Source organism: Scleropages formosus, chromosome 3 (genome assembly GCF_900964775.1).
Source record: "Scleropages formosus chromosome 3, fSclFor1.1, whole genome shotgun sequence".
In the NCBI taxonomy this organism is placed as follows: Eukaryota; Metazoa; Chordata; class Actinopteri; order Osteoglossiformes; family Osteoglossidae; genus Scleropages; species Scleropages formosus.
Window position 1 is genome coordinate 27,844,703 of NC_041808.1, and position 14,099 is coordinate 27,858,801.

At 38.2% G+C, this 14,099-nt stretch overlaps 1 protein-coding gene across 5 annotated transcripts in view; it reads right to left on the bottom strand.

Annotated features, from left to right (window-relative positions):
* The window catches only part of szt2 (SZT2 subunit of KICSTOR complex), a 71,266-nt gene that overhangs the window by 35,326 nt on the left and 21,841 nt on the right, over positions 1-14,099 (bottom strand). For all 5 annotated transcript variants that reach the window (XM_018738608.2, XM_018738610.2, XM_018738606.2 and 2 more), the window contains exons 24-43: positions 13,841-13,979; positions 12,749-13,054; positions 12,392-12,599; positions 11,331-11,455; positions 9,794-10,061; positions 9,431-9,605; positions 9,215-9,307; positions 9,043-9,121; positions 6,665-6,946; positions 5,846-5,984; positions 5,271-5,387; positions 4,720-4,789; positions 4,024-4,209; positions 3,599-3,874; positions 2,956-3,181; positions 2,488-2,562; positions 2,021-2,159; positions 956-1,085; positions 717-837; positions 268-420 (exon numbers count right to left, since the gene is read on the bottom strand). In XM_018738608.2, the coding sequence (XP_018594124.1) occupies positions 268-420; positions 717-837; positions 956-1,085; positions 2,021-2,159; positions 2,488-2,562; positions 2,956-3,181; positions 3,599-3,874; positions 4,024-4,209; positions 4,720-4,789; positions 5,271-5,387; positions 5,846-5,984; positions 6,665-6,946; positions 9,043-9,121; positions 9,215-9,307; positions 9,431-9,605; positions 9,794-10,061; positions 11,331-11,455; positions 12,392-12,599; positions 12,749-13,054; positions 13,841-13,979 (3,307 nt within the window). The remainder of the gene's footprint in view (positions 1-267; positions 421-716; positions 838-955; positions 1,086-2,020; positions 2,160-2,487; positions 2,563-2,955; positions 3,182-3,598; positions 3,875-4,023; positions 4,210-4,719; positions 4,790-5,270; positions 5,388-5,845; positions 5,985-6,664; positions 6,947-9,042; positions 9,122-9,214; positions 9,308-9,430; positions 9,606-9,793; positions 10,062-11,330; positions 11,456-12,391; positions 12,600-12,748; positions 13,055-13,840; positions 13,980-14,099) is intronic.

Sequence of the window (14,099 nt, forward strand, 5' to 3'; positions counted from 1 at the left end):
AAAAAAAAGTATTGCAGAAATTAAAGCTAAGATTACATCTATATGTTAAAGACTACAGAAGTGAGACTTCTTAGGCTGGAGTAGAAAGCACTGATTCATTACGAAATCAGCACAGAGGGACTTAGAGTTTCCGCAACCTGGCAGACTTTTCCAAATACCTGTAAAATGTAAAAATTATTTATTTCTTACATACGAAAAAGAAAAAAAAAAAAAAAAAAAAAACCATCATTTAGACTATGCAACATAGTACAGGCCAGCAACACTCACCCCGAGAAACACCCATATTGGGCCCCATCTTAAGGCGGGAGTGAATGGGAATGACAGTGCTCCACACCACATCACAGGCAAAATGGCCTGGCATAAACTGCATTGTGGCTGCCAGGTAGTTCCTTGGCTGATAGTTCTCTTCTGTGGTATAGTCTGCATGGCATTGAAAAACATTTTACATCTCCTCACAACAGAGACAACTTCAAAATAGTGACAATTTAATACACTGCATTGTGGAAAAGGCTATTCTGACGAAAGCAAGACTACAAATTAGCTGGTTTCTGATATTACACAGTAATGTAGGGAATACATATAAAAACATGCTTGAACTTATTAATATTTCACAGTGCTGTTAACATTAACATCAAACTTAACATGCTTTCTTACAATATTTTATTTGGCGTTTAGCCAGAATAGTAAATATCTGTGTTTCTATGTCATTGACCAACCATCAGAATTTGTCATCCTCTGTCTGTAAAGGGACTCATTTTTCCAGATATCTTCCTCGCTCTCTGCCACCAGCAGAGAATTGCATACGTGACTGTCATGAAGATCCTGCAGCAGGAGCCGCTGCACACAAGAAAAAGGAAAGATGAGTGACTCAAAGAATGGAAAAGTAGAAATATAAGCAACTAACTTCTATATAAAAATAGAAGCACTGCTTAGGAGAAAACAAATGCAGGTTTACCTGATTAACAATGCGACACATCTCTCCAATTTTTCGCACCACTATTTGATGCAGCTGTAAGTGCTCTGGCATTTCATCATCCTCCTTTTCTGTTTCCCCCATAATATTCTCTTGACTTTCATTACAGATTCTGAAGGATTAGAATAAAAATAAGAAAAGGAAAAAAAAAAAAAGTGCATGCATATAGTATATATATATATATATATATATATATATATATATATATATATATATATATATATATAGGACACACAACTGCTACATCAACTTATGAGCACAATTGGGACCCGAAGATTGTAACTCTGAACTGTTCGCAAATTCGCTGGATTATAATAAATATATTTTTAAAAACACTGTTTAATTCCTAGATTTATTCACAAATTAGAATATTTGAAAACATAAGATAATGCCATGCTAAATTAAAAAATACAATGAACAACTGTATTTCCACCAGTAACTCAACATTGGGTGCACATAGTACAATGAAGGGTCTCATTATTCCTCTATCCTAGAAGAACAGGACAGGGGGGAAAAGGTTGCAAAGTGGACCAGATGCCTGATTATTACCATGGATTAACATCTAACAAAAAATTTTAAACTAAAATGTACTTCAAAATGACAAAGGGGAGAAAAAACCATCTTTAAAACATTTCTAACTTGGATGTTCATAATATTAGGTACAAGTGCATGTGTATTTACATATATTGCATGACATACATTGCATGGCAAAAAAAAAAAAAAAAAAAATTCTGCAGTCCCTCTACCTATAGAGATTTAAATTACACTTTAGAATTTGTTTTCTAAAGTGTTAATATAGTATTAACTGGGTCTGTGAAGTTAGTTGTTTTTTTTTTTCCACTAAGATAATACATTCAGCATTTTAAGGCTGAAATCATCTGTGGAACATGTTCAACTCTAGTTCTTAAAAGTAGCATAAGGTACAGAATATTTAAAAAAAAAAAAAAAAAACTTCATAACAGAACACACACCAAAAAAAGCTGAGGTAAACAGAAATAAAGTAAACAGGAATAAACTCAGTTTTAAAATGTAGTATATTCTGCCTACCTAGAGTGGGAGTAAACCACCACTCTGTCTTGGTCGATTTTCACAATAATCCAGAATTCTGGCATGAGGGGGCATCGTGGCTCTTGCTCATCCTTTGTGGAGTCCTCACATTCAGACTCACTGCTTCCCCCATCATAACCTAGGCAGAAACAAAAAGATGAAAATGATGCGAGTGCCAACAATAGGTAAAGCCCTTGTCAAATAAGATATTGATCTTTGATGATTTTGACCAAACAAACGGTAGTTATGAACGTATGTAAATTGCATTAAAATGTGTGTGAAGCTAAAAAGAAACTTCAAAAGGTAATCTGTACCTAAAGAGAAAACACTTGTTACAGTTGGGTCATTATAACAAAGAATGTATGTTTTTCTTCAGATTCCTTGTACAGATGACTCTAAAAGATCAACTACTCACTACATTTAAATGAGTGACTCAATTCAGCACAGACCAACAACATGATTCTCACCCAGCATATCAGAATCCAGGCTGCCTTGACTAGACACGACACTCTGCACTCGGCTCGGTCTGACCTTCCCGGTGTCTGACAAGGAAACCTCATTAGCACTGCATTTTTGTATGAAGTGGAACACAGAAATAAGACTAACCAAAGATGAAGTACCTACTAACATTTTAAAGTGAGGCAAAATACCACCAACTTTCTACCAAAAATCTACAATAAATTTTCCACAACACATCAATCTCAACACCTGCAATGTATAAAATGTTATACTGAAATATATTGCCAAATGACACATATCAGTAAGTTGGAAGGCTTGCAAATTGCAAAACTGAACACCTAATTTTAGATATACTGTAGATCAAAACCAATTATAGTTAAGATGTAGTAAACTGTAATATTAATTATGAGGCATCAAACAGGGATCGCTGGTTTAAACAAATTACTGAAGAATACTGACGTTCCAAAGGCACTTACTAGAGGTAACGGATTGCCCTGAATCAGCTGAGGTTGTTTTTGGTGGTGAGCCATGTTCTGAAGTCTTGTCTGTGCTGCCAGTATTACTGCAGGACTTCTCCTTTCCAGCACTGTTGCCCACATTCTGGTCTTTGTCCTCCTCTTGCTCAAGATGGTTGAGATTGCTGGGCTCCAGAATAGGTTCACACTGAGCTTCAACCTTGTTATCTGTTGGTACTGATTCATCCTGTGACACAAAATAGCTTGGATGACACCTGTTTTACATGTGTGTCACTGCAAAAGAGTTAACTGTTCTTAAGTCAACAAACAAAAAAAAAAAAAAAAAAACTATCATAGTACTTAAATGCTAATTTTTCTTTTTCCTGCTATTACACAGTTACTGAATGCTGTCTGATGTATTTAATTGACTATTACATTTAGATTTATTCATTTAGCAGGCACTTTTCTCCAAAGCAACATACATCTCACAGAAAATACAATGTGTGCATTACATCAGCAGAAAGAGACACTTAGATGCAGACGCGTGATTCTAAAGCACAGTTAATGTGTTACTTTAAACCTTATGAAGCAATGTACTACATCACACAAGTAGCTGCATAAATGTATTATACACAATGCATTTGCAGAGAGAAAATCAGGTTACCTCAGTGCTTTGCTGCATTTTCTCAGTCTCCATTTGACTATCCTGTCCTTTCCCAGTTTCGTTTTCATTTGGAATGACCCTGGCAACATCCTCAACCTCCTCACAGTTACTGGCTTGCTCCGAAGCCTTACCCTTTTCATGAGTATTCAAAATACTTGCAGGTTGCTTGCCTGTGACTTCAAGCTTTAGGGAGTGGAGACGACTTAATGACACATAGTAGAAGTTATCTTGTTCCGCATTCAACAAGTAACCTGTAAGGGAGATCCTACGAAATTCCTAACAAGAAATATTAAAACAATGTCAAAAAATACTGTTTTATTGTACATTTCAAAACATCAAAAATGCTTTAAAAAGAAAAGTGTAAAAAAAGTACAAACAAGCTAAAAACTGCAAACTAAAAAACTGAGCTATGATACTTATCTAACCTCCTTAAACTTTTCCAAGGATTGCTCGGGACCAAACACAAACTGAAGGGGCACCACTTCGTAGTGGCATTGTGGCCGCCCACTGGAACAATACACATGGTCTGCTACTTTCTGCAGCACAGACGTGTTGATAACCCTGGAGTGCCGCAGGGCAGAGACTATTTCATCCTCCAGAAGCCATCGAATCTATAAAAGAGATGTAAAAAGGGGTAAAAACTTTTTTAAACAGTATTTTCCTCTATAGTCCACACAAAGTTAAACTGGGAAAACCTTACATTAGAGGTGATGGTAAAGTGTTTTTATAGGCGTTATTCACGTTAAAAGTCTTTTTATAGTTATTTGAAAACAACTGGTTTCTGAAACAAGATGTGTATATACTGTAAACAGAATGGATGTGGAAGTGCCACTGAGCGGAGTACTCAATGTAACATGGTTTCCAAGGCAAGGGAGGAATGTATTTTAACACAGTGATGAGCACTTTTAAACAAAATTAAACTATTTATTTTAAACAAGAGAACAAAATATTCAAAACAAAATATTCTGCAAAGCCCCAAATATTTTACACCTGGCTCCATGACCCTGCACTGGAGAAGAAGTTATAAATAACCGGTGTTGTTCTTTTAGTATTTGGCAAAATGTTCCATTTTACTGATATATTTTTCAACATTCCTTTTAACGTGACATTTCAGTGTGTACCTCATCCATGGTGGCCAAGACTGCCATCCTCTGGGGAACTGGGAGTTTGGACAAAGGATCTCCTGAAACCCTGGAGAGAACACGCAAGCACAATTAACACATGCCACGTATACTAAAGTTAAAGCAAATAACTCATATTTTACCTAACACGCAATTTATGCTTCATGCATATTTCTGGTATCGTTTATATTTACTCATTTAGCAGACACTTTTCTTCAAAACAAATTATGATGAATGCTACATATTATTTAGTCCACACCTTTCCAAAGGTAATTTACAAAACCAGATATACTACCTATAGTCAATCACTCATCTGTAAACCAGAGCAAAACACAGACACCTTTGGAAATTCAGGAGTCACCAATTCACTTGAAATATATCTTTAGACTGTGGGAGGAAACACACATGATCACAGGGAGAACATGCAACCTCCACAAAGACTAAAGGGGATTGGACCCACATCCTCTTGCACCAAGCAAGTGCTGTGAGGCAACAGTGCTACTTGCTACTCTACCATGCAAAACTTCTACCCAAACAACCCTACAACTCACCTGTCCACCTCCACTCCACAAAGCCCATCTATAGCTCCACCTAACTCATCATCCGAGCGGTAGGATGATGGTTGAGCAGGAGATCTGTTCAGTGATACACTGCTTTCTGAGGCATACCTAAAGCATTCAGACAAATATAGTGCGACAGCATGAAGAAAAGTTTGCTCTTTAAAAACTTTCAGTCAGCAGGCTTTAAATTAAATATGTATAATGAGTTATCGGCCTTAAAAAACACTTAAAAGCCATCTTGTATGTAGAGTTGCACTTGTCTAAGCACTCTGAGATAATGCACTAAAGTCCAGTCATGCACACATAGATTTCTTAAACACCCCCTAAGCCCTTTCTATAAGCACATAACTTGATAGCCATCAAATCAGTGTTTGCAGTGGCGTAAACATATAATTATATTGTCCATTCCAAATGAAGGCTAAAATTCTGAATATATGTGTACAGTAATTTACTGATTTGCAAATGGTATTATTTCTGACAGTACATAATTCAAGGAATGATTCACCCATTATATAAGGTAGCTATTAAATATTACAAAATTACAAAGAATGTTCCCATCTTCTTACCTGTTGTGGTGAAAGTCTGTTGACATAACCTCAATCTCCAAAGGAAGAGTCAGAACAAAAACATCCAATGTGACAGACAAGTCATTCAATTCGATTGATTGAAGGGACTCTACATTCTCCAGACAGGCTATTACTTCACCTGCAACACAATATTGCACAAATCTCTCTCTCTCTCTCTCTCTCTCTCTCTCTCTCTATATATATATATATATATATATATATATATATATATATATATATATGCAGAGTGCACTCCATAATGCAAAACCAGCATAAACAATACACAATAAAGATTGTTTAAGTAAATCAAAATAATCACCTTATACTGTAAAGAACACCAATCTTTTTTCGATATTTAGCCATTTTTATCATTACAGAACCTAAAAAGACAGTTCTTTTAATTTAAGCCTTATAAGGCTTGTGCTCCTGAGCTATTTCCCAAAGTATGATTTGTAAGAAAATGGTGGAGCAAAAACGAAAAACTCAGTATATTTCCTATACAGCGGAATGTTTCATCATAAACATGCAATGCATAAAAAAAGCAATATATCTCTCACTAAGGGATATGAGCCTTACATGTAATCAAGACCTAGACATGAGAAAGAAGATGTGATGACACTTCGACACTTTCTGTACTCCTCGATGCCACAAAGGGCTGTGTTCTCTTTGCCCATAATGTCTTGTAACTGCAGAATAAGTACCTCTTAAATTAAATGTCTAGATTTTCCAGATTTCACTTGCTCACAAAGTCCTTCAACTGTATATTCAACTGTATTTATGAATGAATATTAGGGTTAGATATAAAAAAAAGAATCTCACCCAGGCACGTGGGGAGTGTCTGTACGGGCATGGATCCATGGGAACTTCTAATGTTCACAGAGCATGTAAGGTGGACAAAGAGCGGAGGCATCTCAGATTCCTCTCCCTCAGGTTCGAGCAAAGAGTCTCCTTCTAAGATGCTAAAAGAATCCTCTTCCTGATTTACAGTGTTGGAATCCGTCACCGATTCGTTATCTGGGAACGTCTTGTCTGCTTGCTCCCGGTACTCAACCTCCAAGTCGATGTCACTTTCAGTCACAATGCAGCAACCAGACACATTCTCTGACAAACACACCAACACAAGACATTGTACACAGTAAGCAATCGGAAACCTATATGTCTACGAAAATACAATAAATTACTTGCCAACTCCGCTTTGTCTCAAATTGGTGATATTGTGTACACTGTACAGATTAACACAAATTTCTACATCAAAGTGTCAAATTACAAACAAAACTAAAACTGGAAGTCTGTTCATAATGTAATTTGTTCGTAATTCCAAAGTCATTTTTACCACTAAGTCGCAACTAATGAGATGAATTATACAGACCTCTCCATGTATTAGGAGGTTAGGTACATCGCACAGGGCTCCAGACAAAAAAAAAAAAAAAAAATCAATTAAGGAGCCATTGGCTCCTATGGGGGGGAGGGGGGGGGGGGTGCCAAATTATTTAAGTGCCACATAAGAATGAACTGGTAAATGTGAGGCAACCAGCGGTGGGTCTTCACTGCAGAAGGTGTTCGTATGACACAGCCTAACTCCATACCGATGGCTTTCAACTCATGCTTGCTTTTGGGGTTAAAATGATATGTTTTCCATACTAGCTGTAGCAAGTCAGACTTTTTCAATCATTGGAAGAGACTTCTGAACACCCAACATGGCTAATTCCAGTCCGTGTGGCATGCAACGAAAGGAAAGAGACGTATGACAATGAAATTTCTTCTCTCAGGAGTGCACCTACTCCACCTGAGGCAGCCATGTTAACGCTGGCCCCAACCGCTCCGAAGTCTGTCATTTTTGTCTGCCACCAATCACGATCAGTTTGTTTAGCATCACCAAACGAGCATTTTATTTTATCTAATACTCCATGTGCATGGGAACGGTCATGCGTGCAAGACGTACGACAATGACGCATGTGCTGAGTTTATAGGATGCTTTGCAGATGAGATTAAAGGACAAGCACTCAGACAGCGAATTACATCTCTATTGCCATTGACTGCGGCACAGACGTTTCTGGGAAAGACAATGTTATTGCATACTGCAGGCACATTTCTGCAGGTGTAGCAGTGAACTGGTTTATTGGTTTAGCCAAGTCTGTTTTAAGATCATAAGCAATATTTGAGAGGTAAAATTAGTGAAAGGCAGCTCTTCACATCATATAGCTGTGCTGAATTTTATTTTTAGCTCCTTCCATTCTTTTTCCATCATGCACGATACGCTCCACAAAAAAACACCGCACAAAAAATTTTGTGCTTTTGACCGTCACCGTGTTTTCTTAGTCGTCTTTAAAATGGTTTGTTCCGTAATTAAATTCGTTTTCCCCGCTATTTCTCTGCCCGCTAGAACAAAAGTCACAAAAACGTTTCCTGTGTCTCACGATCATACCTCAGCCAAGAAAACTCTTGAATCCAAGTTTTAATATGTCTTTTGGCACTTTTACTTAGGTGTTTATTGACTGACACGGAAAGATAATCCTCTGTGTCTCTGTCGACACAGCGAGAGCCTACTTTTTTTATTATCAGTGTTGGTGCTTGACAGAGATGAGGATTGTTTGAAATATTTTTCGTTTTGATATGGTTTTTCTGACGCGGAAAGGTGATTCTCGCTTTACCCGTTCGTATTTTGGCGCTCTACGCGCAAATTTATATTGTCGCCAGTGGCAATCTCAGCAAAAATATCACTCGCAAATTAATACTTTTGGTCGCAAATGCAACCATTTTAGGTGCAGTCTGGAGCCCTGTCACATTTAAAATAAAATTAAAAAAAAACCCATTTCAAACTAAATTAACTTTTAAACAAAGTTTCAATTTCATCACCACTCATTCAATGCAGCTGAATGTTACACATAAATATGTGCTTTGTCATCATAGGATTTCGGGACACTTAACTTTATTATTTACACAATCAGGCTTAAGATGACGAAAAACCTTGAGTATAACTAAAGGAAATAAAAATAACTTGAATTTTCCTGTATCTCGAATGTTCATTACACTAACCCCAGGGAATGGGTCTCAAAACTAAACTAACTACCAGACGAGACATACAGACAACCAGAGTGAGACAATGCATACATAACACTGCACAGTCAATAACAGACAACAAAAAATAAGAGGGGGGGGGGGGGGGGGAACCAGTAGAATGCACATCAGGACCTCACCATCCTCAGTGGCAAACTCAGCTTCTGATACCTCTGCCTCTTCACTGGGTCTCCTGTTCTCATCATTGTCCGAGTCCTCCTAAGGAAAAGCAAACAGTTGGGGAAGCAGTGAGGAATCTATTCAACTACCTATTCCGGTGCAATGTACAATTAATATCACTTATACACGCACCTCTTTCTTTGCAGAAGGCGGACAATAGAAGAAGTAATGTGGGTTTGAAGGCACAGTCTTCAAGTACTGCGAAGCAATTTCAAGGAATTTGTCCTTTCATTTTAAAAAAAAAAAAAAAAAAGAGTAAAGTACATTTTGACTAAATATGGTCAAGGTAGTTGCCTTCTCACAAAAATCATGTTTTGCTTTTATTTTGAAGGAGTCCTTGGCCTTTACCTGTATAATTTTGTGCAGACCAGGATAGACCTCACAGTGCTGCTGCAACTGAAACGTAGACAGGGGGAACTCTGGGTAGACTTTGCAGATTTTGGATTGTTTTAGTATAAGAGGTGAGGTTGGAGCTGAAGGTTTTCCTCTTGACTCTGCTTCACTGATGTCTTCAGTGTCCATACTACCAGGACATGATGGTTAAATTGGTTAATTGGCACTGGTTAAATTTAGCCGACTATGGAAATATTTTAACACCCACGATTATGTACCATATCATTGTTAAAATGTAAAATGCTTTCAATGTAAATTAAATCATATGTTGGGGAGCAGACAAAAAAAAAAAAAACTGGACTGCTCTCTTGCTGGTACCTGGAGGAAGAAACCAACGGCCCTCGCTCTGTTGCCCCTTCTTCATCAGCATCCCCAATAATGAAAGCTGCGGCAGTACTGGGGAGTCCTGGTGTTTCCGTTGAAACACACTGCTCGTGCTGCTCCCTGAAGATTCGAAGGTGTCCACAGAGTGTGTGCAGAAAGGGGCTGAGATCAATCTCCTGTAGTGACTCCTCACAGTAGTCCATAGCCGTAAGAACATCTTGTGAGCTGACTTTGTAAGATTGCTCCAAGCTGCGGTACACACCTGATGGCCAGAAGCAATAAGTTTACAAAGAGGGAGGTAAAGTAAGTATTGTCAACTCGAATTCAACTCATGGCAACACAGCATGTGGTTTTCACAGTAATGGAGGGTATGGAAATAGTTTACCAATGCCTTTTCACACACCAGCATTAGAACTGTAAACACAAAGGAAACAAACTGCACACACTGAGCTGGATTCAAAGGCACCAATGTCACCCTTTGCACCCCAATATCTCTTAACAGATCCTAATCCAATCAAATACACTACTACTGTAGTGTACAACTGTACTACTGTGATGATCAAAAATATAAGTGTTCCATGGTTGGAACAGTATCACATACAGTGACCCACTGTTATTCAGCCTCCCGATATCTCATTTCTCACTTATACAATCTGCAATTATTAATATCACACATCATTAATCAGTCTAGATTTTCATTTATCTGGTCTGTGACATCTGCAATACTCAGTCCAGTGCAATGAACTGAGACTGCATTTCAAAACTGCACCAAGCAGCTCTGTGAGAAAGACTAAGACACAGTGTGTTGTGGGAAACACACACACACACACACACACACACACACACACACACACACCCCGAAACTGCTCATCCCAAGCAGGATCGCGGCGAACCGGAGCCTAACCCGGCAACACAGGGCGCAAGGCTGGAGGAGGAGGGGACACACCCAGGACGGGACACCAATCCATCACAAGGCACCCCAAGCGGGACTCAAACCCCAGATCCAGCAGAGAGCAGGACCCGGTCACCACACCCCCCACAGTATTGTTATTCATTCTGCTTTAATGTGTTACACAACTTTTTTTTCTCATCATGTGAGGCCTCATTTAGAATGATTTAACTTGGGATGGCCTTGGAACAAATTGAGTTTTTTTTTTCCTCTCAATAAGAAATAATGGAATAAATTATGGTATTATCCAGTTTTCCAATATTCCATTAAGAACCAACAAAGTTCAAAAAATAGAAGATGTCACTCCTGTGGCTTCAGTGCAGCTTCACTCCATGACTTAACAGTGACACTAACAAAAACAACAGAGTTACTACAGCTTTAATGTGGCCCTCCAATGATTAAAAAAAATAAAATAATAATAATAATAATAATAATAATAATAATAATAATAATAAGGTTATCTGAACTCATTCAATAAAATGAAATCTTTTTAAATGTAAGGCTCTTAATGTTGCAATAAAATCCATACATCTGTTTAAAATGTAAATACAAAAACATTACAAGAAAATACTGGCGGCTAACCCTTGACATAGCACTGGTGGTAGTGCTCTTGTAGCAAGCTGCAGTAGTTGGCTAATTCCTTGTGCTTATGAGGATGCGCTATGAGCTCCGTCCAAGATGTGCTACTCCGCTCCTGAGAGAAAGCCCTAGAATAAAGAAAGAAAAGCAGTAAGGATCAACACAGAGTAACTCAAGGCAAGGAAACTCAGATTCTACAAGAAACTAATTAGAGCTTTGGAGGAAGCAGGATGTTTGTTTGCATGGCAAAGCTACGGAAGCATAAGTCTGAGCAATAACATCTATTTCAACTGAGAAGTTCTAAGCGCAAGGCTGCATTTCTGATTTTAAAGCAAGATTTTTACTGACAGATGTCAATACAGAGTTTTACTGAAAATTAAAGTAGTAGTGCACACTCCATATGGAGCAGAATGCCAGATCACATGAAATACATGCATGGGGTCATGTGGAAAAACAACGGGGAGAACTGAATTACTGTCAGAGTGTGACAGCATGAAACAAAGGGATATTATGAATTCACAGTAATATCCTCCATAACTTTTAAGGACCTATTTGTCTACTTTCAAGTATATTTCAGTACTGGATTTTCTCATGTTTATTTTACATGACTTTCCAGGTGAACTCTGGTCTTAAGGTTTTTCAGTCAAGAAAACGACACATTAGCCCAGTGTTCATAGCATCCTACATAACACGATTCGAGAGTATACCCCTAGATTTAGACAGTTTTTCTACATTTATCTGTGACATGAGAAATTATATAGGAAAAAGTACATTCAGATCCCAAAATTATCAGTTAAGCTAACATCTCAAGCTGAGAAGTAAGGTAATGCTAAAGACTTAAATAAACTGATTAAATTTTTCTGTGAGATGTACGTTGCTTTAGAAAAAGCATAAATGAATAAATGTAAACGTAAATGTAAATCTTTTACAAACCTGAAATACCACATATGGTAACTTATGGGGGGGGGGGGGGGGAGTTAAAACTGAAAACAAGAAGCTGAGGAGAAAGCAAGACACACACGTCAAATCAAAGCCTTTTTGCTCACTGAAAAGAATGAAGGTACCTGAACAAAATATCTGAGGGTTGCCTGTTAGAATTGGGGTGCACCAACTGCTCCTTCAGGGAATCTAGGGAACAGTTGTATACATAAACAGGGCAACGAGGACGTGGAAGATCAGTGGAGCTTTGCTGGGAGACTTGCCAGCCAAAGGGAATATGCACGTCCGGTTTCTGGGGCTCTGCAAATTTCACCCTGTCCTTTTCTTCCAAACCTGGTAAACAGAAGTTTTGGGAATTTAAAAATATAATAGGCTGTGTTAGATATTTTCAGTAGTAGAGAGTTTGGTGATAAAGAAGAAGAAAATCCATAACAAAAAGAAATTAGGCATAATGCAGTTACCGACACAATCAGACGGCCTACCTTGGAAAACATAGCCGGTAAATTTCTCACTTTCCCCAACTGAACTGTCTGAGATTCTTTTTGCTTGTGACCCAGGCGACTGCGGTGCCATCTTTGAGCTAAAGGTACTGCCATTAGAACAATTTTTACATGGGTTTGGTCCATGATCAAGAAGAGGCTCTTGGTTCTCAGATTCAATGACTAAACTAGAGTAAGATTCTGTCAGTAATTCATTTTGACTGTTTGTAAGTGTGTCCTCACTCTCTTGCAAGTCACAAGAGCCTTGAGACTCTCTGATATGGCCAGAATCCATCAGTATTTGAACATCTGAAAGGAAAACACAGTATTTTGCATATTATAAAAATGTGTTAAACAGAAAGTTACATATACAGTCATACCCTGAGATATACCTGTTTGGGTTACAACAATTAAACTTTACAAAAGAACTTCATTTAATACCTATACTTGAGTTTTGAAACATTTCTTTGCATTATGAGGACCAGACTTTGGTATCGTGTGCTTGCCAACAGCAGAGCCATCTTACGGCATTCTTTGCAGTTATAGTTTGGCTCATGCTGTGATCTCAACCCATCCCGTCCTGGGTGTGTCCCCTCCCCCTTTGGCCTTGCACCCTGCGTTGCCAGGAAAGGCTCCGGCTCACTGCGACCCTGCTTGGGACAAGTGGCTGTTGACAATGGATGGATGGATGGATTGATGTATGGATGGACTGATGTGATCTCAACCTCCATTAACCCTTGTGAGCCAGTTTCATCTGATATGTCGTCAATAATCACGGACCTTGCTTAAACTATTAAAACACGGTGAACTTGTTCTGTGACTGTGAATTCATTTGCATTGTTTTTGATTTGTCTTTTCTTTTGGATTTTGTATCAAATTTTGAATCAACACAACATTGCTACACTTACTTTTTCTCCATTGCACATTAACTTGAAAGTTATTGGAACAGTTACTTTGTGACTGAGAGATCAGCCAAGCACGATTTAGCCTTGATTTCCCCATTCTGAAGGTGCTGATCCATATGAAACACCCTAAAATGCTACACACCCTTAATAAAACTCCACTTTATAATAAATAACATTATAAATTTTTTACCTGCAAAGGTGGAAGGGAGGAATATTAGAAATATCTGATGAGGATTAACATATTTTGCATAACACTTCCAGTGTGGAGACTGGGTCTCATTGTCCGTTGTCATACTGTCCGCATCAACGAGGTCCGCATTACTGAAACTCTGCCAGCAGGACGAAAAGAGCACAAAATGAAAGTGGGCTGCACAGGATCAGAGGTGCTCAGATGCAGATGAGAGAATGCAAGCTATGAAACTTTCCAAGTGCACTTACTCTATTGCAGA